Genomic DNA, 23,459 nt, shown 5'->3' on the forward strand with positions numbered 1-23,459 from the left:
AGTGGTTAAATTTACTCTGTGGTGATGCATGCTTCATCGCGCTGATCACACCCTTCACTTTATATTCCTTTGCAGCTTTGTCATTTGCATTGTTCGCCTCCATTGGCAGGTTTGTAACACTCAGGATTAAATTACAGCAGATACTTTGTGTTTGCAGTGTCCTGAAGCAGACAAAGATACCTCATCAGGGCTGAAAATAACAGAAATGGAGGCATTGTGTTCATCAGGAGGGAACCATTACAAAAGCATCCTCCACTTAGGCCTGTTCTACCATTACCAGGTCATTGTTTGTTGGGAAGTGATCCCATCTTTTGAGCAAATGTTAAAGCTTTACAGTCGGACTATAGTGGGAAACAATGGCGTTCATTTTACTCAGGAACAATTCAACATTTAAGGAAATATAAGTGAAACTCGTGGAGGGGGAGGAGAGGGTATAAAGATGAAAACTATTCTTAAACAAGTTGAGGAATCAGGCTTATGATCCAGGGCCATGAAACCTGATTGATTACATGTATTTTCTGTACTGCAGGGCTGCATGTTATGATATTCCTAATCAGTGAATCTGCTGACATTATACTAGAGCAACTTCAGGGTTTTGCACAGAAACTGGTCCTGATGATCTCTTGTGTTTAGCTTTGTTGTTTGTGATTACAATGAAGCTGGAAACACACGACAAGATAGCCAGGACCATTTTGGGCCTGATTTCCCCCTTCTGACAAAAGTCAGCCAAGGCATGATAACTTGTTTGGTTTTAAATATTATAATGTGTTGTTAACCTGTGGTCGAGGTGTGTTTAGAGCAAGTGGCAACCTCCGGTCTAAAAATATGAGGCCAATGCGGAAGTGTTAAAAACTGCTGCAGTTTCTCAAGTGTCCACTTGAGGCTGGCTCCAGAAGTACCGGAAACCACATACACACAAATTCAAAGAAGACGATCTTTACAGCAGAAATAAACATGTTTACAGCCTGGTACAACAGACGAGTGTAGTCTGGATAGCTTCTTTCTTGATTGGCTCACACTGTACGGGGGGGGGGGGGGGGGGGTCTTTTTCTAACATGGCAATTTCAAAGATATTAAGATTTCCATTATGAAAGGCACAGCTGACTTGATTAACAGACGGGAACACTGTAGCTGTTGGCTAGGAGGCTCAAAGTCCACCTCTTCACCTCACAATAGCTTGACAGAAGTTATGTTGAGTTCAGCATATCCAATGTTTCCCGCCAACGCTTGGCTTCAAAGCAGCGCTTCAGAAACAGATGGGTGACGCCAAGGATACTACGTCCATTATTTATACAGTCTATGGTTTAGAGTCAAGAGACTATGCGGCAGATGATCGTAGCTGCACCCCGAGGACAGCCTAGCACGCACTCTCAATAAAACAATATCAGGAAGCAAGCTCACCGAAGAGGAAAGCACAACAAATGTAGCTGTGGCAATAATATGGAGGACTTTATTTGTGCCAACGTCACAGGTGTTTGTTCCATAAAACATACCACAATCAAAGTCCATTATGTCGTCCACCATGTTTGTTTACTGTAAAGTCACATTTGACTCTAGTTTACAGAGTGTGTGCTGGTTTGGTCATATCATTGCTCACAACACACTATATTAAAACAGAAGTGTTAAATCTGTCAGTATATAACATATTGTGAGGTTTGGACCGCTCATTAGCAAAGAAAAGTGCTAATATGATGTGGTGTGAAGGGAAATATGGTTACAAACATATGATTGTGAGAATTGTGGCAAGTTAGCATGATGATTTTTCACATAGCTATAGCTAAGAGACATTGGTGGCTCATTGTGAGGTTTATTGTGCTTGCAGGATCTACAGTGATGGTTAATGTGGTAAACATTGTTCCTGCTAAATACCAGCACTTGGTTGCATCATTTGTGCATAAGTTCAAACGTGGCTTAGTTTAAACGTAATTTCTAATTTAGGACGGAGGTTACTCTAACGCTTTTGGCGTTGCACTGCCTGAGATATTTCCAACGTTAGCTTAAAGGTACTATGAGGAGTTTTTAACTGGCTGACAAACTGACTGAAACTGATACTGATGCCTCTTTATGACCCTCAAAAGCAAACAAGACCATCAACAACAACACCAATACCTTCTCTGTTGTCATTTTTAATGCCTGAAACTGCTCTGAGGGGGTAGGTGTCAGAACAGATGATTGACATCTCACTCTAGAAACACCCTTTTTGGCTGTTTTCATGGCAAATAATCACACCGTGTGATAAATCTGCATGTGAAAAGACAACAGGATGAGGTTATTGTCTGAAGACACTCATTTTGCATTTACAGGGCAAGAGATAAGAGGTATCACTTTGTCCACAAGGGGGCGCCAGAATCAATATAAACCAGAAGTTCCTCACAGCAGCTTTAAGTCACATCTTAAATTTTACTCCTAGCTCTGAGTAGATGTTAAGTCCTCCGTAAGAGAGCCGTTGTCATAGTGTGTCATTTCCGAGGATGAGGAGAAGCAGAGAGTTTACCAGCTGTGAAGTGTCAGCTATATGTTCCCCGCGTAGGATCACATAATGTGATGACTCTGACCTTAACTCACATTTTGGTTTCCCATGAGCAGAGATAATTACATCTGCACAATATTAGAATACCGTTATAGTAATGTACTGTATGTTGTAGCTGACGATTTCACCACTAGATGTCACTGTTTCTTTAAATTATAAATGAATGATCACCGTATCAAAATGCTTTTTCATATTTGACTTACCTTTATGTTGCTGTTTGTTGATTAATGGGAGTTACGTCAGCTATGGTCAGCCGTTAGCTTGTCTAGAGGCAATATGGCTAACATGAGTTAGCATTTGAGGAAAAAAAGGGTTCGTACTGAGTGGCCAAATCGAATGATTTGGTTAGTTTGGACATTACGGTCTACTATTAAGATGAACCTTAGGTCTCTGTGGTGTAACCAAACAATGACACAACTTACTAGTTTCAACCATAGACCAGAAATAATGGACTTAGTATCTGTGACGTCACCCATCTGTTCCTGAGCATTATTTTGAAGCCAGTCGGCGGCTGGAGCCAAATGCTGAACTCAAGCAAACTTAGTGTGAGACAAAGAGGCGGGCTTTGAGGCGGGCTATCTTCTGAACTGTCGTGTTGTGAAAAAATTCACCCCCTGTACAGTGTGTGCACAGAGACCAGGCTGTAAACATGTTTATTATTGCTGTAAAGATCATCTTCTTGGAATGGGTGTGTATGTTTTTTTTTTTGGTGTTTCTGCCACCAGCCTCTAGAGGACACTCAATGAACTGCAGTTTATAACACTACGAATGGGCTTCATATTTTAAGACCGGAGGTCGCCGCTTGGTTTCAACGTATGGTTTAGTGAGGACTTTACACCCTAACTGAGGACAAGGCTGGTGCAACAGGCCACAACATGCTGGAGTTGTAACTGCCAGTATATGAGCATGCTGGTGTTGTGTACGCAGCTTCAGCCTCCCCAAACTTGTAGCGATGCTGTAGACTCTGTTTTGTTGCAGGACATACTCGATGGAGTCAAATTGCAACAGTGACTTACAGCATGTTTCCTGTTAATCTTGCACCTTCCTCTCTAATGCAACCGTCTGCACATGAGAAACCTCTCTACAGGAGACAGGAAGTTTCCTGTGCTTGCACATGTTGCCACATGAACATATGAGAGGACTGATAGGAGCCGGTATCAACCATGTCACTTCCCCTGTTCCCCTGGCTCTGCGAGGAACAAGCATTCTACACACTCACTCTCATATACGTCTGAAGTCATGCATGTGTGAGCGTGTGTGTGTGTGTGTGTGTGTGTGTGTGTGTGTGTGCGTGCAGGACTGTGCTCTTTCTGGATGGTTAGCCTTATCTTCCCTCCCATGCACATTCACAATGTATGCTGCGCCAGATGGCCAGAGAACACAGAGCTGCTAATGGTAGCACTTGATCATGTCTTTGCTTCGCTATAAATCAGTATATTAACAACGTACATAAATGCCATACACAGAACATTTGATTGATCCCCATGTGACACATAAAGACGTTTGGTAGAGGAGCGGAAACACTTAAAGGACAATGTGGATTTAGCCATGCGTGCCTGAGTGTGAGTCCACAGAGGAGATCTCACAGGCATTATCCACAATTTAAATACATTTACTTGACTGTAATTAGAATTGCTCTCCATGTTTGCATTTACATACATTTTGAGTTTATAGAGGTGTGTGTTACTGATGAACATGTGGAAGAGTTAATAACCCTGAATTAATGGCTGTATATGCTGAAACTGCTTTTTTTTTCATCAGAAGTTCATTTGAAACAAGTGGTTATGATTTTGAATCCATCGGAGAGCTATCAAGGAACATGTCGGCCACACGCACACAATCAGACACACACATTGAACACACACTGTGACAGAGGCAGTGTGTCTCTAGTGGAACATTACTGCTCCCGTGTGGTGAAAAACAAGTCAGGCAGCTTTTCTGAAGCATCTCATCATCCTGTACAAGAAGAAGAAGAACACACTTTCTCCATAAACATGTTTAATTTAGATAGTTTGATTTTGCTCTCAATGTTTTGAGATATCTGATGATTTCTGCCTTGTGTAAGCACAAATGAAGTGACTGGAGTTTCTTTGCAGTATGCACAGAATTTTAATTAAAAGTATGTTTGAAAAAAATAAACAAACAACAGATACTTGTTATTTTTTCCCCAGATTAACCGTCATTATTGGCTGTCACTAGTCTACAGTGAATGTTTTCCAATAAAGGACTTTTACATAAGAAATATAGTGTCGAAGAGATAACGAACTGAAAGGACCAGTAAAACATTTCTAACACAAATCTGTGGCTATCAAGGGACCCAGCTTTAACAGATGCAGGAAAAAAACGACTGATTTAAATATGTCTGTGGGGGAAGCCTATTGTGAAGAGAAAAAAAAAAATATGTCCAAACAATCAGTTGAGGAGAAACAGGCCCTTTTCACAGCAAGTATTTTGGCTTTTAATTCCAGTGAAAGCACAGGTGTTACTGATTACATTAAAAAGGCATTGTTCTTTTCTAGGGGCAAACCTCTGGTATTAAAAAAATGAAGCCAGAACTGCAGTTCCTCTACTGTCCACTTGGGGTTGTATCCAACAGCAAAGGAGACCCCATTAGAGTCCATACAAACATGAACATGTTTGCAGCTTGATATAAGAAATGCTCAGGGCTATAAAAAGAGTATGTGGTTAATATTTCTAACAACTTACAAGGGATAGTTTTTATTATTTATATATTTTTTAATTTATTGTGGATTATTTCATTATTTATTTTGCTATTATTTGATCTTATCATTTCAAGATTTTTACAGATTACCTCTCAGCATTTTAATATTTTATTCTGTTTTACATTGCAGTATTTACTTTTAGTGTAGCATTTTAGTTTCTTTTACTGGTTTAATCTTTTAGTGTTTTCTTTTGTTATTAATTTATTTCATTTTGGTGAGTTTAATATTCTGTGTTGAGTCTTATTATTATTGTCTTATTTTATCTCCAGTGTTTCCTCATTAATACATAATGACAGCTTTTCCTCAGTTCATCAGCAACTTCATTTTTATTTTTTATTTATTGATTTATTGTATTATTATTATTATTATTATTTTTTTTTTTTTAATTATTATTATATTATTATTATATTATATTATTAGTATTATTAGTATTGCTATTATTACTATTATTTCATTATTATTATTATTATTATTATTATTATTACTACTATTATTTTATTATTATTGTTATTACTATTATTACTATTATTATTACTATTATTTCATTATTATTGTTATTACTATTTTTACTATTATTATTACTATTATTTCATTATTATTATTGTCATTATTATTACTATTATTTCATTATAATTATTATTTTTTTTTAATTATTTTGCTTTTTGCATATAACATATTCTTAACCATAGAATTGCAGGGTGGTTTTGGGGCCGGGCTGGGGTTGGGATTAGGATTGGGGGGTCTTTTTATTTATTCATTTTTTAAATTATTATATTTTTCTTCTTTTTATGTAAAGCCCTTTGTATTACAACATCAATGTATGAAAAGTGCTTTACAAATAAAGTCTGAATGATTGATTGATTGATTGAAGTGGTTGGAACACATGTCATGTTCGAGAATAGTGCAACAACCAATGGGCTTTCTGACAGCAAAGTATGGTGCTGAAAAATGTCTGATTAGAGCACACTTACTAACTTACTAACCAACATCAGTGTTTGGGGGAGAGCTTTATTGTATTTATTTTATTGTATTGCTAAATGAAGTGGTAGCATTGACCCCGTCTGCAGGGGTTGATATCTGGCTGGTTCTTCAACAAAAGGGTCGATCTGACCTGGATCCCCTGTAGCTAATAAACTGATTATTGATAATAAACTGAGTTATCTTTTTAATGCTAAAATTGATGCTTAAGTAGGACTGATAATGAATAATAATAAAGAGCTGATTTGACTATCAGGTGGGGACATTAGCTTTGGATCCACCTGCTTTGTTTCTGCGAACCATTATTGGAGATTCAAATGACTGTATTTAAACCAACGCTAAATTAAAGTGATCTGATTAAGGTGTGCATGTACATGCATTGAGCATTAAACCGTTTTGATTTACTACTTATTTGATCTTATTTTATTCCTTCTTTCTATTACTATTTTGACTTTCTTACACACTGATTATAAGAGCAAACTGTAATAACTGAATTCCTCCCCCCGGCATAAATAAAGTATTTTCTGATTCTGATTATTTTTGATCATAATTGGGGGGGTTCAAATAAAGTGTTTTCAGAGGCACTGATTAACCATTGACTCAGAAATGTGGTTTGTGTCAGCAAATGGTGATAGACTTGTAAGGGCATTTGAGGATGAAATATTTCACTAATGCAAGAAGAGAACAGTTTTAATGTAAATGATCAATAACCGTCTTTAAAAAGTCCCTGAACAACCTGTCTTTAAACCTCTTGAAACATCTCTCCTTCAGAAAAATGCTTATTGGAAAAAAAAACCTTTAATATGTGCAAAATGTAAAACTCCTCTGGACACAGGATGTAATGCAGCTTATTAAATTATCATTGTTTCCTCTTGTTACACTGCTGCAGGTCCTCGGTGTGATTCATTTAGCCCTGCCGTCTCCTGTGTTGGAATGGGGATGTGTGTCAGGGCGGCCCTGACTGTGCATGTGAGGTTGGAGATCAGTTTGCAACAAGGGCTCTATATTTAGCTTTGAAGGGGAGAGGGTGACCCAGTCTGACTGCAACAAGTCACTCTCCCCCAGACCCTGACTTTTCACCTGCCTACTGTTTATTCTCTAGTTTCTGTTTGAAGAGAAGGTGAGTTGAGACTGCTTCTTGTCCTGCATGTTCGTTCCCTTCCTGGTTTTCTTCCTGTTTTACATCCCAGCTCCCTCATGACAGCCCAATGGGACTTAGAGAATGGCTCTCCTGCTTGGAAATGGAGCTTTCATCCGTGACCTACTAAGTCTGCAGCTCTGTGATTAGTAAGGTTGCAGTCAGGGTTGAGCATGTGCCAGTTGGAGGAGCCAGAGGCCAGACTGGGCCTGAACAGTTCTGACCCGCTGGTGAGAGAAGCTTTCCTGATGGCCCATGACTACATAGACTATGTAACCACAGGGGGGGCAGATGGCACCATGGGTCCTGCCCCCACAGTCTGCACCGCCGCCCTGCGCTATGCAGGGGACGAGCTCCTGAATCGCTTCCCCATCTTCTTCCGGCGTTGGCCTCGCATCTTCCAGGACGTGACGGAGAGCTCGGCCTGCTCCATGCTCTCCAGCATCCTGGACGAGCACTTCTTTCATCCGTCCCCAGGGGGGCGTCGCAGAGAGCTGGCCTGGAGCGCGGTGCTGTCTGTGTATGTGCTGGCTGGACAGATGGCGCTGCACTGCCATGAGAGGGGCTTGGTGGGGGTCCTGCCTGAGCTGAAGGAGAGTGTGGGGGAGTACGTGGAGAGGGTCATCTGCCCTGACATTCGAGATAAGGGAGGATGGGTGAGTGTGGAAATCTACCTCTACAGAGGAAAGACAAAAAGCTTATTACACATCCTCTAACAGTAACTAACCCAAGCCACTGCAACCCTACACCAGGGAGTTTAAAAGGGGAAAACCATCTGCAGTGACTAAGCATCGCTCTCCTATAAACAAGAGTGTCATTTAAGAGCAATTTTCAAAACAACTTTTTAAAATAGAAGCAGCAGAGGCTCAAATATCCTGACATGTTGGTGTCAAAGGCCCTGCAAAATCTACTCATGATAAAGTCTCCTCAGTTATTTACTACATATGATACTGGGCCCTTGCAAGATCAGGTTAAATGTCTTCTGAAAGATGTTTAACATTTCAGTTTATCCTTTTATATATATATTATTTTGCTTTTCAAATTTAAACACGCAGACAGAAAATACACTTATACAAAGGACATAAAGGAAGAGAAGGAAGCCTACTGTATGAGAAGAGTTAATAATACAGACAAAAAAAGAAAGTTACATCTTTTGTCTTGAGTACACTCTGATGTATGGAAAATGTAATGATTTATAGCATAGGCATTTCTAGACCATTTTGGGGGGTGATGAAGCACCCATAAATTGAATCCCAGCACCCCTAAAATATGAGAGTTTTATAAATTTAAACATAATATTTTAACAACAAAAATACAGCAGCTCCAAAACGTATCAAATTATATAATACAGACAAGAAGGAAAAAGGCAGAGATAAACATTGAAAACGTCCATCTCTGTTAATGTGTTTTACATGTTGTGCATTGCATTTCAAATGAAAGTCCAAAAAAATAACTAATCCAATGTCAATTTTTGGAATTTTTGGTACTCACTATAGGGGTCTGGTTCACTGCAGAAACATACATACTGTTTATGTATATGTTGAGGAGCTGCTGTATCAAAATGAGTTGTCTTCCCCCAGAAATTAGGGCTACCATATGTTTCTTTTATGATTCTAATCCATTTCTCTTTCGCTGTGGCTCAGCATTTAAATAACTTTTATCAGATTTGATGGTTTAGTCACAGACTTTCCCAAAAAGTGTTATACTTTTCTTTCACAAATGTGGGAATGAAATTGTGTTAAAATGAACAAAACAGTGAAATGAATCTTGCCCGGCCAGGCAGCTCTCTGGGTGCTCAATCAATCAATCAATCAACCTTTATTTGTATAGCTCCAAATCACAACAAACTTTATCTCAGGACGCTTTTACAAACATAGGAGGTCTAGACCACTTTATGTTAAATTATGAACAGAGACCCAACTTCAAGACAGGGTAAGACTCAGTCTGACCCCACCTTAATCCACCATGAGCATTGCACATTGCAGTATTTAGCTAGTTACAGTGGCAAGGACAAACTTCTTTTAACAGGCAGAAACCTCAGGCAGAACCAGACTCATGTTAGACAGCCATCATGCCTCGACTGAGTTGGGTCTGGAAAGACTGATAGAGGGGAGTAAAAGAGAGAAGTGATAGTGATGAGACGAGTAGTAGAAGCTGTTGCAGCTGAAGTCCAGTACGTCCGTATCAGCTGGAGTCCAGAACGTCTGCAGCAGGAGGACGTCTACAGCAGCTCAGAGGAATCTGAGCTCAGCACCCCTAAACATCTGATCCTAGAATCACCCCTGATTTACAGGTTAAAAGTACTGCTTCTCTTTAGTAAACAACATCAAATGAGATGGTTATGTATATGTGTGTATGTATATGTTTGTGTGTGTGTGTGTGTATATATATATATATATATATATATATATATATATACATACATAATATTTATTTTATTCTTTTGGGTTATTTATATATGAATTTATGTATTTTCAAATTTGAGTTTTGATTATCTTTATATAACCTTTTCTATTTTATTTCTAAATGATGATTACTATTATATTTTTCTTTCTTTCTTTCCTTTTCTATTTATTTTATATTTCTAAATAATTTACTTTCCAATTGTGTATGGGTGGAGGGTCACAATGTCAAAAAAAAACAAAAAAAACAAAACAGTTGTTGTGTCCAAAAGGTTCGAACCTGTAAGAAATGTATATCATGTATATATAACATTGACACAATAAAGCATACAAAAAAAACCCAAATGAGATGGTTAACTACAACAAAAAAATCATCATGCTAGTTCAGGCATTGAGTCCCTAGACGGCATCTTTGGACTTAAATATTCAAGTTAAATCAAGTTTAACTTGATTTGTTTCCTGAAGGAGAAAGCTGGTCCACTTGTAATAATACATTCAGATCCTGCAGCCTTTGTGTGGACTTCTACTAATGTTGACATGTATTAAATATTTAAGTGACCTGTTTGTTTCCTGACAGGGTGGATTTGTGTCCCGCTTTGGAAAGAAGCAGGGTCTAGAGAGCCAGGTGAAGAAGGTGTGCTGCTGGACACTGCTGGCTCTGGCTGTGAGCATCCTCACCTACTGCGTGTGGAAGAGGATGGTTTAGCCAACACTGCCCCCTTGTGGCCACACGCACAAACTGTCAGATGAGGAGCTACAGCAGGAAAATGGCTGCAGAGGCAGTCTGTGCACCAGACCATATCTGTAAAGGGTTTATAATTTCCCTGATCTACCACAAAAAAAATGTATTAAACTGTAATCAAGACTTTTAAAGCTGTTCCTGTAAACTCACGCTGTAAAAATCAACTTGTTGGAGATTAAGCTGATTGATCTGGATTTCTTAGTTTCTGCTCTGAGCTCTTAATCAATTGTTCACTAATCTTCACAGTCAATCCAGATTACTAAGATTAAACAACCATTATTGGTTTAAGACCCCATTTCCTGTTTTTGGTGCAACCACTCTGTCAATTATGTTCAGTCTGTTCACTGTAAGAGATGATTTTAAAGGTAAAATAGAGTTTAGTACATATTCTTAATCCTGCTTTACAGTTTAGCATCATGCAGCTACACTTTATTTATAGTGTAGCTCATGCACTCCAATAAAAGTCTACTTCATTACCATCACCTGAAGCTCTGTTATTGTGACATGTATAAAACATAGAATGCCAAACAGGTCAGAGTTGCAGAAGAAGTTTTTATTAACAGGAAACAGCAGACAGAACACTGAAAACTGGAAAAGACTTGGAACGTTACGTTTCACGGCAGAACTAACAGCAGAGCTTTGTAGAAAAATGTAAGGTTTAGGCCAACTCTTCCTCGCCTTCCTCCTCGAACTCGCCCTCCTCCTCAGCGGTGGCGTCCTGGTACTGCTGGTACTCAGAGACCAGGTCGTTCATGTTGCTCTCAGCCTCAGTGAACTCCATCTCATCCATACCCTCGCCGGTGTACCAATGGAGGAAAGCCTTGCGCCTGAACATAGCTGTGAACTGCTCGGAGATGCGCTTGAACAGCTCCTGGATGGCTGTGCTGTTGCCGATGAAGGTGGCGGCCATCTTGAGGCCACGGGGAGGAATGTCGCACACGGCGGTCTTCACGTTGTTGGGGATCCATTCAACGAAGTAGCTGCTGTTCTTGTTCTGCACATTCAACATCTGCTCGTCCACCTCCTTCATGGACATGCGACCACGGAAGATTGCAGCCACTGTCAGGTAGCGGCCGTGACGTGGGTCGCAGGCAGCCATCATGTTCTTGGCGTCGAACATCTGCTGGGTGAGCTCTGGTACAGTGAGGGATCTGTACTGCTGGCTGCCTCGGCTTGTGAGGGGAGCGAAGCCAGGCATGAAGAAGTGCAGACGTGGGAATGGCACCATGTTTACGGCCAGCTTCCTCAGGTCAGCGTTGAGCTGTCCGGGGAACCTGAGGCAGGTGGTGACGCCGCTCATGGTGGCAGAGACGAGATGGTTGAGGTCACCATATGAAGGGGTTGTGAGTTTAAGGGTACGGAAACAGATGTCGTACAGGGCCTCGTTGTCAATGCAGTAGGTCTCATCTGTGTTTTCTACAAGCTGATGGACCGATAGTGTAGCGTTGTAGGGCTCAACGACTGTGTCTGATACTTTGGGGGAGGGCACCACGCTGAAGGTGTTCATAATACGGTCTGGGTACTCTTCACGGATCTTGCTGATGAGCAGCGTACCCATGCCAGAGCCTGTACCACCACCCAGAGAGTGTGTGAGCTGGAAACCCTGCAGGCAGTCGCAGCTCTCTGCCTCCTTCCTCACCACATCCAGGACAGAGTCCACCAGCTCTGCACCCTCAGTGTAGTGACCCTTGGCCCAGTTGTTGCCAGCACCACTCTGGCCTGGAAAAGGAGGATACCATGTTAACATCACAGCTCCTCCAACACAATACAGGATAGATTTTTAAAAAAAAAATGTATGAATATAATTAAAGAATATGAAATTACCAAAAACGAAGTTGTCTGGTCTGAAGACCTGGCCGAAGGGTCCGGACCTCACAGAGTCCATAGTACCTGGCTCCAGATCCACCAGCACAGCACGGGGCACATACTTGCCACCTGTGAGATGCAAGTTAAAAAAGGTGAGGGAAATCCAGGAAGAAAAAAACACCACTGTTTATAAAAATCAATTTCATGTAGTCTTACCTGTGGCTTCATTGTAGTAGACATTGATCCTGTCCAGTTGCAGGTCGCTGTCACCGTGGTATGTGCCAGTTGGGTCGATACCGTGCTCATCACTGATCACCTCCCAAAACTGGAAGATAATAAATACACACGTAAGCACTTTCACTTCCTCACGACACAAAAACAAGTCAACAAGAGACCAGAAACATGCGTGTAGTATTGTGTAAGAGGCTGTGTGTCAATTTGGTTCGTTTAACGTTTTAAATAAAGGTTTTAACGCGTTTAAATCAGTGATTACATATGTGTTGACGTTAACGCTTCCCGCCGCTCCCCAATCCCCGCGCGCGCGCGCTCTCATCTCCCATTGGCTGCGTTTATGAATTTGAAATATCCTGGCTACGTCACTAACCGCCAACACCGCCTACTGGGCCCCAGAGCCGGGGACTGTTACCACATCAATGAGGCATTAATTCACTAAATATTAACATTTTCCTTTATATTCAGTTATTTTCATACATGTTACATATTAAAAGGTTGAATTCATGTTCGGTTAAAAGAAATCCTCACTTCCTCTTTCTGTGCTGCAGAAACGTTCACGTAGTAAATTAAAAAAAAGGGTGATTTCAAAGTAATCCGCCATTTTATAGAAGACCCATCCACAGAGGTTAACGATTCAAATCCAACGGTTTAACAGCTTAATACAACAGACTTAATAAGGAACTGAAAAAAATGCATCTTAAAATGAAGAATTTCTTTTTTAGTCTTAACCATTTCGACGTATTAAACCCCCATTTATATAACTGAGCAGTTATATATGTTGAGATTACAACTCTAACGGAAATAGACAAAAGTAGGACACATTGTGAGTCCCAGGGTGTGGCTTCTTCAGGCACAAAGCACCGGCCCACGGAGCAAAGAACGCCGTGTTTCTCAATAAAATCCTCCGGTTTTAGTCCACCAAAACTGGAATATAGTGTTACTAACCTTAGCACCAATCTGATTTCCGCACTGGCCGGCCTGGAGATGCACAATTTCCCTCATTTTGTATTTCTGGAGGTAGACTGGACCCTTCAATGAATGACTTTGCTTGTCTCTATGCATGCAGAATCAGCTCACCCATCCTCTTTATACTTAAAGTATGTCCCGCCCCTCAGGCGTCAACTCGAACGCCCATTGGCTTATGCGTTTAAGCTTGCTTTACAGGCACAAATATTGACCAATGAGATGTTCGAATGCTTTTCCCCGATTGGTCCGTCGCGCCTGCCAATCACTCGCATGTCAAACGTGTGACTAACACATCTAATCTGTAGATGTTGGCCTGCTTCATGATGGCGGAAAAGAAATGCGACACTGCTGACAACAAATGTGGTTCATTTATGCAGCTGCACGCCCAGGATTAGCTCAGAAATCACACGTATTTTACAGTCGATTAAAAGTAAATGTTTGTATTTGATGACTCATTGATTAATTATCTTATTAAAAGCATAGTTATCCACAGTCCACGTGGCCCACTAACGGTATACAATGGACCAGTTCAGCAGAACCTCTAGCTCTGGACACGACTGTGATGAGGCCACAACACTGATTTTCTGTTCCTCTTTGGATAAGCAGCTTTACATTCCTACTTAGCTCAATGGCAGCAAATTTAACTCACTATATTCCCTTTTCCCTAAATGTGGTTATTTACCATGTCTGGATAAAAAGCTGCTTTCCTTGAGAGTGTATGAATGAAACCACAAGGCAATTAAATCATATTATACAAAGTGTCACAGATCAGAAAATAAAAGCCATTCAGACAAAAATTCGGACATTTACTTAAGAAAGGCCTATAATTTATTATTATAATGACTAGGCAGTATCCATCAGTGGGCAGTTATCCTCCTAACCTAGCCCCCTTTCCTGTTATCTGCATCCTAGACAGAGGATTCATCTGTTTCATGCCTGATCCTGAAGGCGGTGAACAAAAGCACTGAATGTCTGCAGTATGTTAACCATCTCATTCACACAGTCTGCTGTAAAGTGGTGTTGTGGAATGAGGGCAGATGAGCTATATTAATAGTTAATCTGAATGCTGGACAAGTGTGTTGCCATGACGCCTTGCAGTGCAGTTGCCACAGCTCATGCCTCCTGTGATTGTAAGAGGGGCACAGGCATCCCCCCACCCAGGTGTTTGTCGCCATAGTGATTAGCCTTATGTTTACTCTTACAGGGCTTAACATTTTTTTCCATGGATGTACCAGCCTTTAGCGTAGTATCCATGCATACCATGCATTTTTATGTAGATTAGTTCTTGTGCGCACCATGCAGGCTTTCTACGGGTGCGTGAATAACAACTCATTGACCAATTAAATCTGAATTTATCATGCATTCATATTCCCTCCGCCTGTGCATGAGTTTTTTTTTACAAGAGCACTCATCTTATCATGGAGTATGTAGGTCGCGCTCATAGCCTCTTCTCTGTATGAACTGAAATCTGACACACAAAGGCCTCTTTTTTTTTCGCTCCATGTCAGAGCAATGTGACAGAGAGTGAGTCAGGTCACAATCATGCTATTCTTTTCTTAACATCAGCTCTTGTTTTGCAGGATTATCGTGCAGCATGAAGGGAAATAAGAATGTAGAGCCCTGCAGCAGCATCCTAAAAAATACAGAGATAGTAGTTTTGATGTATTTTTTCATTTATGTAAGTGCATAAGTAATGCTGCTCTGTACCCGGAGCCACATAAAGGATGTGCCCTATTTATGCAGTAGTACAGTCTTATACAATGTACCATGTATTTCCTCAGGATCCAGATAAAGATGTTCCTAATGTTTGCTTAGAAATTAAGACTATTTCATCCACTCAGGCATAAAGCATCAAAATGAATTATTTTGCTGGGACCTGCAAGATGTCGATGTTGTGATGTGCAACAGTCCACATGATGATTTACAGGAGGAATGAGTTATTCACGCAGATTATAATCCAGAGGATATGTGTTAATGTAACACATACGATGCAGATGTAGAGGGTTCATGTTAATGTAATGTAAGATGGTGACTGACGCCTTATTGATGAGTCTGGTGCAGAGGGGAAAAACTGTTCTTGTGGTTTGAGATGTTGGTCCTAAAGCCTTACATAAGAGTAGGTCTACCCAGAAACCCTGTTTACAACATTACTGCAGGCACGGCTGGAGCTGTGACTTTCGGTTTCCAAATACCTTGTACCTGGTTGTTGATTAACTCACATAATGTTATACCAGTAAACATGTGACAAACAAAACTGCACTTAAATAGAGCGCTGTGGGGCGCTGGTGGCCTAGCGGTCTAAGCGCCCCACATACAGAGGCTACAGTCCTCGTCGCAGGGGTCGCCTGCTCGATTCCCGACCGGTCTACCATCTCCTGCATGTCTTCCCCCGCTTTCTACTCCCCATATTTCCTGTCTGTCTTCAGCTGTCCTGTACAATAAAGGCAAAACCCCCCCCAAAAATAAATAAAAATAGAGTGCTGTATTCTGATGTCACCCTGGAAGATATACAGATTATTTGGGACAAAACTACTGTCTTCTCCTGAATCTTAATATGTATGTTTGGTGCTTTTAGCCTCAATCGCTTAGACACTTATCATGCAGCTGATAAAAGCAGTATTGAGGTTTCACAAGGGTCACTTGGACAGCCATGAAGCTAGCAAAGCCTGTACTGCAACAACCTGCAAAACCACAACATAACAGGTGCAATGACATTCACTTTGAATCCCATTTGCATACTAACATTAGCTTTTACCTCAATACAGTGTTTTGCCCTCAAGCCTGAAAGAGCTGCCAGGATTAAAGTAGGCTCTTGTACTGCTGAGACTGACATTGGTTGTTTGAGGGAAATTAATTTAAATGTCACATATTAAAATAAAGTATTTGACTTGCAGGATTTTTTATGGAATCAAGTTGAATTTCTGGGGAATTTTGGACCATATAACTCCGTCTTTATAAAGATGGAGCCCTGCCCATATCCACTGAATGATAATGCATCATCCAGTAAAGAGCATTGTGCTTGTTAAAAAGCCTTACGACTTTGTGGATCCTCTTTGATCTCAGTCAGTTTGTCCTTCTTTCGTCTGCTTCTTTTGTTCTATAACTGATCAATTATTCATTGATGTCTTTCTCTGGTTGGGTGCTTTGAGTGCTCTGTGGTGACAGCTTGAGCAGGTCAGCTGGAACCTAATGCATGAAAAATCTTTCAGCACACTGGGAGGAGATTATGGTGTGTAATGCTTTTCTATGTGTGCAGTATAGCTTACAGCGAAGCATTTCCCACACTGTGTTTATTCTACGGTGGCACATACACTGTGTCTCTGTGAAGAACCGGTCCTTCTTCCCCATGACTCAGCATCTCTCAGGTCTCTGCAGCATTCAGCACTCAGCCTCCAGCAGTCAGATCAATATTACCGAGAGGAAACAGATGCTGCTGGGAGAGCCACGCCCGCATCAATCCTGCTCAGAGGTAATAACAAGATTACAACATGAGATGCAACCACCAAGGAGAACTGCGCCAGACACGCCCTCTTTCTTACTGGAGAACAATAGAACATCTTCGGGATGAATTGATTATGAACATGTTTAAATTCATTTCAACCAAAAACATTGACTGCAGTATTTTTTAATTCTAAGGGACAATAAATACACATCTAAATCATTTCAAGAGAATACGTATCCAGTAATTTATCCACCTTGTTTGTTGAATATTGTTTGCTTTTGTCTTCTTTAATGCTGCAGCTATCTCCCAGACACATATCTCAAAGCCTTGATACAATTCAAGGAAATGTGCATGGGTACTGGAGATACTATGACCAAAATTAAGAGGTGCATATACCAGCTGCAGGATCACGGTTTATTTAAATAGACGCCTTACAAGAAGAAAAATCCAACAATGGAGCATTTTTGTCTGCCACAGCTGCACTTGTGTGTGACAGGGTGATAGTTACCATGGTATAGCATTAAGCTACCAGGCTTCTAGCTAATGCTAGACCAGGATAACCACGCCTGCACTACTGCTGTGTTTTTACCCTAACCATGGCAGCACATTCAGTGGGAGCACAGTGACATCAGACTCCTTCAGACCCTCTTGATGTCTGGATTACAGCTGATTTGCTGCCTCCTGTTTGGTGCTGGATAGAGCATCTTAGAAAATGAGACCTCACTGTTTGCATCAGCTTGGAAAAAAAAAAAATCTAGGGCATGGGCTAAGGCATGCCAAAGCAAGAATAATACTTATCAGGAAAACTTTGACTCAAAATGTATGACCATCTCACTCCAAACACTGAGATAACAGCATTTAATATTTTTAACAGAACTGCCTTCATTTGATAAAAAGCAAATCTGCAACAGAGAGCTGGCTTGGAAATATTTTTAGCGTTAGAATGTGTTGGATAATATTCCAGGCCAATCATGTACCAGCCAGGCATGGTCCTCTGCTGTGTGACTCATCCTGTAATGTGGATATTGAGGGTTAATGTAGTGGACAGGTGTTGGACAGTAACAGCTGGGCTCATGTACAGTATGTCTGCAGAGAGAAGAACTGATTCGCTCTCATATCAGGTTACCGAGTCCCTGCTGCAGCAGCATTCAGCCAGTCTCACATTCAGCTGCAAACCACAACAGTTTCAGGCCATAGTCACACATCCAACAGGATCAAAGTGTGTCAGGACAAACAGTTTGTTTGACCTGAGGTTACACCCTGAGCTGGCTTTGTAGGCGACTCTGGAAACACAATGGATCAGCTGGGAAAGAAGCAGAATGAATAGACTTTTGTAGAGATGAATGATAAAAGCAGGATACTGACTGATTTAGGCCACTGATACATAAAACATTAGCTCGTTTTAGGCCACGTAGAATATGAAAACGCTCATTCCACACAATAAAAACATTTCTCCACTACATTAATTAAGATAATAACAGTTAAGACTTTAAACTAACTGTTTGACACCTCTTTTGCACAAGCAGCATCTTCCTGATTCAGAGTGTATTATGTTAATTCACAGCTGTTACATGTTGCTGTTTGTCGTACAGACATGATTACAGGGAAGAATAGAGAGGACATGTCGGAGGAGATGAAATACACGGCCGATGTCCAGGATCCCGGAAGTGCTGTAAATGCAGGAAATACAATGCCGCTGAGTGGACCAATCACAGGGCTTGCAGTCTGCGTCGATTCGACGTGTAGCTACATTTTGGAGGAGGTGCGAGTCGGCTACGTGGGTATGCCTCTGTGTAGGTACAGGAGCTACGCAGAACTACAGAGTAGGCTACGATTTGACGTAGAAGTATAAATAAGGGCTTTAGTGCAAAAAAACTGCAGTTCCTCAAGTGTCAACTTGAGGCTGGTTGCAAAAGCTAAGCAACCACTATAGGATCCTGTGTTAAAATGTCCACCAGTATTAAACACAATTTAAACATGCTAACAGCCTGGTTCGACGTTTTTGGGAGATATGTAGATCATTTAGTTATCCGTACACACTGTACAGGATATTGTTTCTGGTTCCACCATGTTTGACGTCCATCGGACTTTATGCTTCCTGTTTAATGTTGGCGTTTTACAAAAAACAGGGGAAGTGAAATCACATCCCAACACGGGACAATCTGAAGACATCATCTCTAGCAGCAACCAAAAAATCTGGCTATTACCAATAACTGTATAAATAATAGACGTAGTCTCCGTGATGTCACCCATCTGTTTCTGAAGCCATATTGCTGCTGTCGAGTGATTGTGACGTAAAGAGGCGGGCTTTGAGCCTCCTAGCCAACAGCTACAGTGTTCCCGCCTGTCAATCAAGTCAGCTGTGCCTCTCATTGGAAGACTGGTAATCTCAATATCTTTGAAATTGCCCGGTTAGGAAGAAAATTCACCCCCCCCCCCCCATAGAGTGCATGCCGATCATAGACTGCATTAAATATGGACGTAGTATCCGTGACGTCACCCATCTGTTTCTGAAGAGCTGTTTGGAAGCCAATCGACGGCAGCAGCCATATTGGAAATGCAGAACTCAACCAGGCAGAGTGTGACGTAGTGTGAGCCTCCTAGCTTACAGCTATGTGTTCCCGACTTTGAGTCACGTCAGTCATGTCCTTATTTGGGCAAAAACTCTGAATTTTAGTATCTTCTGAACCGTCACGTTAGAAAAAAATTCACCCCCCATACAGTGTGTGCTGATAGAGAAATGAGCTTCATAGGGCCAAGCCGTTTTTTGAACCAGGCTGTAAACATGTTTATTAATGCTGCAAAGATCGTCTTTTTCCCATTCATGTCTATGTGGTTTCCAGTGTTTCTGCAGCCAGCCTCAAGCGGATTCTCGATGTATTGCAGTTTATAACACTTCCTCATGGGCTTCATAGTTTGAGACCGGAGGTTGCCGCTTGGTGCCGATTGAAAATTAAGCTATCCAGACTACACTGGTCTTTTGAACCAGGCTGTAAACATGTTTATTTCTGCTGCAAACATCGTCTTTTTTGAATTGGTGTGTTTGTGGTTTCCGGTACTACCGGAGCCAGCCTCTAGTGGACACTTGATGAACTACAGTTTTTAACAGTTCTGCATTGGACTCAAATTTTTTGAGCAGAGGTTGCCGCTTGGTTTTTACTTACTTTAGTCAGAAGTAGGAATCAAACCTTTAGTCTCGTGTACAAAGCTAAAAATACAAAAACAGTTCAGTGTGAAATACAAATGTACATTTTCCATTAAATTCGGTTTCACTGCATTTACAATAACTATAGATTGCACTAAAAACACACTGTCCCAATACAGTCAATCAGCTTCACAGCAAATGCTAAAGCTAGAGCAACAGGCCTACTTAAGCTAGCTGGTTAGCTAACTTCCTTGAAAGCTGAAACAAAGCAGGCTAGTTTATTTATGTCTGCAACAGAAAAATGCTGTGAAACCAAAATGTGTGTGTAATTTTGTGTTACTGCGTTACTAAATGAAGTATTACATAAATCAAGTTATAGAACAGAGAGAGGGGAAGCTAAGGCTCAGCAAAGCTAGTTTAACAGAGCTAGCTAAGCAGGAGCTGCCAATCTCTTTCCCTACAAGACATTGTGTTGCTTGATGGAGACAGTTGTATGTAACCTTTTGTGTAGTAATCAGTTTAGTACTTGTTTTATTTTCAAACAGATATCAACACAGCATATAACCTATAACTGAATGACAAGAAAACACAAAGGAGGCTACTTAGCCAAAAAAACATTGGCTGTAATTAATCAAAGACAAAAGCTAGGAGAACATTTTGTACTAGAGATAACCCTGTGTCTTCCCTTTCTCTAAAGTAATATAAAATGGAGTACATGTATTGTTTGAAGCCAGCAAGTAGAGTCATCCTCTAAACACACGTACACACAGGCTACTTGAGGCTTTCAAAGGCTGCTGCATTGATTTTTCCCTGCCCTCCACTTTACATCATGCGCCTTTAAGGGTGTCTGCTCTGCTCGGCTGCTCCTCAGAGGGTTGAGTCAGGAAGTCCATTTGATGCTAATACAGTCAGACAGCCATCAGGCTATGCAGAGCCACAGCCCCTTATTGCACTCAGCATGATGGTCAACGTGGTCCAAGGGAAGTCCAAGAATCCGCCCACCGTGCACGGGATATCTGGTTTCACAAATACAACAGTCATACTGTCGGGGTGTAGCTGCAGCTGGCTGTGGGGGGGAGGGTTTAATTCTACAATACAATCTGCTGATGTGTCTACAGCTCCTCACTGTGTCTTCAGGATTCTGTGTACGCGGAGTGCAGATGAGGGATGAGCTTACATCTGATTTATAAATCAGATATTCAGCCTCGAAATGTGATCAGCAGAAAAGGCCTGCCTCCTCTGATGGCTTTATTACTGCATTGCAGGCAGCTGGAGGCTAATGAAATCTTCCATCATGTCAGGATGCCAAAAGGGGAGGGGCCAGGAAGCATTGGGGTTTATGGGAAATGTATTCACACTGAGTCATTGTCTCTGCAGTGCAGTCAGAGGCAGGAAGCTCAGATCCTTTTAAAGCCCAGTCACAACTAGGGCAGCTTTTTATGTTCATTACTCTTTTTTTTTTTTTTTTTTTTTTTTTAACAAAACCAGAGTAAGACTGCTGCTTGTTGAAATGAAGTAGTAACCTAAACCATGAAGTTAGCAAGATGAAATTTAGCACAGTGGTTCAGAAGCCCTGCTGTCAATAGAAAATCCCATGGTGGCTGTCTTTTTGATATGCATGCTCAAGGAGAGAAGCCCAGGCATTATCATGTCTCACTACTGTGTTCCACAGTTCCCTTGATGACAGGCTTAATGCTAACATTAGCTGTGCTCTGATGTTAGTTAATGGGCTCCCAAATTTAAGGCTTTTTAACAGAACATGTAACCCCATCTCTCTCCAGATTTTCACTCTCCACTGCTATGTGTCTGTTTTTCAACCGGGGAGCAGTGAAATGACTACAGAGTGTCAGATCATGGAGGCTTATACGACTTATGGGACATGATGGCGTGATGTGAGCGCCCCGCCCTGAGCATGGCGTCATAAGAAGATGGCCACCTTAGGAAAACGGTCTGTTACTACTCGGCTGTTGTGACTGAGGAAAATCAGAGGCCTACATCTCAATGTAAAATAAAGACTAGTTTTTAATGTGACTACAAAAATGGTCCAGAACCTTAAACCCCAAAACCAGCCCTGTGGAGGTACATCAAGCAGCCTGTTAAGCAAAGAATGATTAATATGTTTATTCACACTATTACTTCATAACCCTGTTACACAAATATCTCTGCCATTGAATGTTAATGTTTAGCAGATTTTTTCACATTTATAGGACCTGTTTTCATTTCTAAAACTCATGTCTGCATCAAACCTAAACCTAGCTACGCTATCATATTATTCAGCATCTTGTCAGGCCCACAGTCTGTATAAATAATGGATGTAGTATCTGTGACGTCATCCACCTGTTTCTGAAGAGCTGTTTTGAAGCTAATCGTTGACAGGAGCCATATTGGAAATGTTGAACTCAACATAAGTTCTGCCGAGCGAGTGTGACGTAAAGAGGCCGGCTTTGAGCCTCCTTGCCAACAGCTACAGAGTTCCCGCCTATCAATCAAGTCAGCTGTGCCTCTCACAATGGAACACTAGTAATCTTGATAAGTTCAAAATAGGGATAGACCGATTATCAGCCGGGCCGATTATATTTTGATGCAAATCGGCATCGGCCTTTTACAAAAATCTGACGGCCGAAAAGAGATCAATTTAAAACTGTTAATTTGGCTTGAAATTCACTAAATCATTATGTGTTAAAGTTCTCATTTAACTTTATAAGACATGCTGCTGAGCCTAGGAGCTCCCTGCACTTTTTGTTAGAATTTTAAAGCAAAGATGTCTATAGTCTAAGACAGTAGTGTCCAAACTTTTTTCAAAGAGGGCCACATTTGATGTTGTCAGAATACCTCAGGGCCAGTGGCTCCTACTGAGACTTAGGAATCATAAAAGTTATATATGAAATCTCTATTTAAGAACAATTAATTTAATTGTTTTCTCAATAAAACAGCAACTAGGTAGTCCTCAGTTCTCCACAAGTCAAGTAAACATTAGCAAACTTTATCTTCTTCTGGAGGAAAATGTTTTTCATTCGGGTCGGGCAATGTGGGAAAAAAAATATTGTTTCATTATTTTTCTATGACAGGATCACAATCTGGATTTCATCACACTTCTTTTTCATGTTATTTTTAAGACTTTTCTGACCAGCAGACAACAATTTTAGAACAAAATAATTCTTGTCCTGCGTTCTGAACAATTTTTATGCATCAAATTTAGCCTTTTCTGCACAATTTCATAATTTTGATTATGCCTTGTGTCCTCTTTTGTGTCTTCTGAACTTTTAGTGTTCATCAAGAACATTTTCACATCATGATAAAAACATTAATTTGAAAGCCTGTCAACTTTAAGAGTTCTTGTGTTTCTTCTTTAT

The 23,459-nt window shown here is 40.8% G+C and overlaps 2 protein-coding genes across 2 annotated transcripts; one reads left to right on the plus strand and one right to left on the minus strand.

The window, feature by feature from the left end:
* The first annotated feature begins 7,192 nt into the window (after positions 1 to 7,192).
* Positions 7,193 to 10,879, plus strand: bcl2l16 (BCL2 like 16). Its single transcript, XM_034692974.1, has 2 exons — positions 7,193 to 8,025; positions 10,349 to 10,879. The coding sequence occupies exons 1-2, from the start codon at positions 7,543 to 7,545 to the stop codon at positions 10,475 to 10,477; spliced, it is 612 nt and encodes a 203-aa protein (XP_034548865.1). The 5' UTR covers positions 7,193 to 7,542; the 3' UTR covers positions 10,478 to 10,879.
* Positions 10,880 to 11,045: 166 nt separating this feature from the next.
* Positions 11,046 to 13,631, minus strand: tubb2b (tubulin, beta 2b). The gene is made up of 4 exons (XM_034692973.1): positions 13,499 to 13,631; positions 12,536 to 12,644; positions 12,338 to 12,448; positions 11,046 to 12,232 (listed from the first exon to the last, which is right to left on the minus strand). Exons 1-4 carry the CDS (start codon positions 13,613 to 13,615, stop codon positions 11,172 to 11,174), a joined length of 1,398 nt encoding a protein of 465 aa, XP_034548864.1. The 5' UTR covers positions 13,616 to 13,631; the 3' UTR covers positions 11,046 to 11,171.
* Between the last annotated feature and the right edge of the window lie 9,828 nt (positions 13,632 to 23,459).

The sequence above is a fragment of the Notolabrus celidotus genome, chromosome 9 (genome assembly GCF_009762535.1).
Source record: "Notolabrus celidotus isolate fNotCel1 chromosome 9, fNotCel1.pri, whole genome shotgun sequence".
NCBI lineage: Eukaryota > Metazoa > Chordata > Actinopteri > Labriformes > Labridae > Notolabrus > Notolabrus celidotus.

Bases quoted from the DNA above. Each gene is read 5' to 3' on its own strand.
- bcl2l16 (XM_034692974.1), top strand. From the start codon at position 7,543: ATGTGCCAGTTGGAGGAGCCAGAGGCCAGACTGGGCCTGAACAGTTCT. The intron at 8,026-10,348 runs GTGAGTGTGGAA...GTTTCCTGACAG, and splicing joins TTCGAGATAAGGGAGGATGG to GGTGGATTTGTGTCCCGCTT.
- tubb2b (XM_034692973.1), bottom strand. From the start codon at position 13,615: ATGCATAGAGACAAGCAAAGTCATTCATTGAAGGGTCCAGTCTACCTC. The intron at 12,449-12,535 runs GTAAGACTACAT...TGCATCTCACAG, and splicing joins CTACTACAATGAAGCCACAG to GTGGCAAGTATGTGCCCCGT. The intron at 12,233-12,337 runs GTAATTTCATAT...CTCCTTTTCCAG, and splicing joins ACCAGACAACTTCGTTTTTG to GCCAGAGTGGTGCTGGCAAC.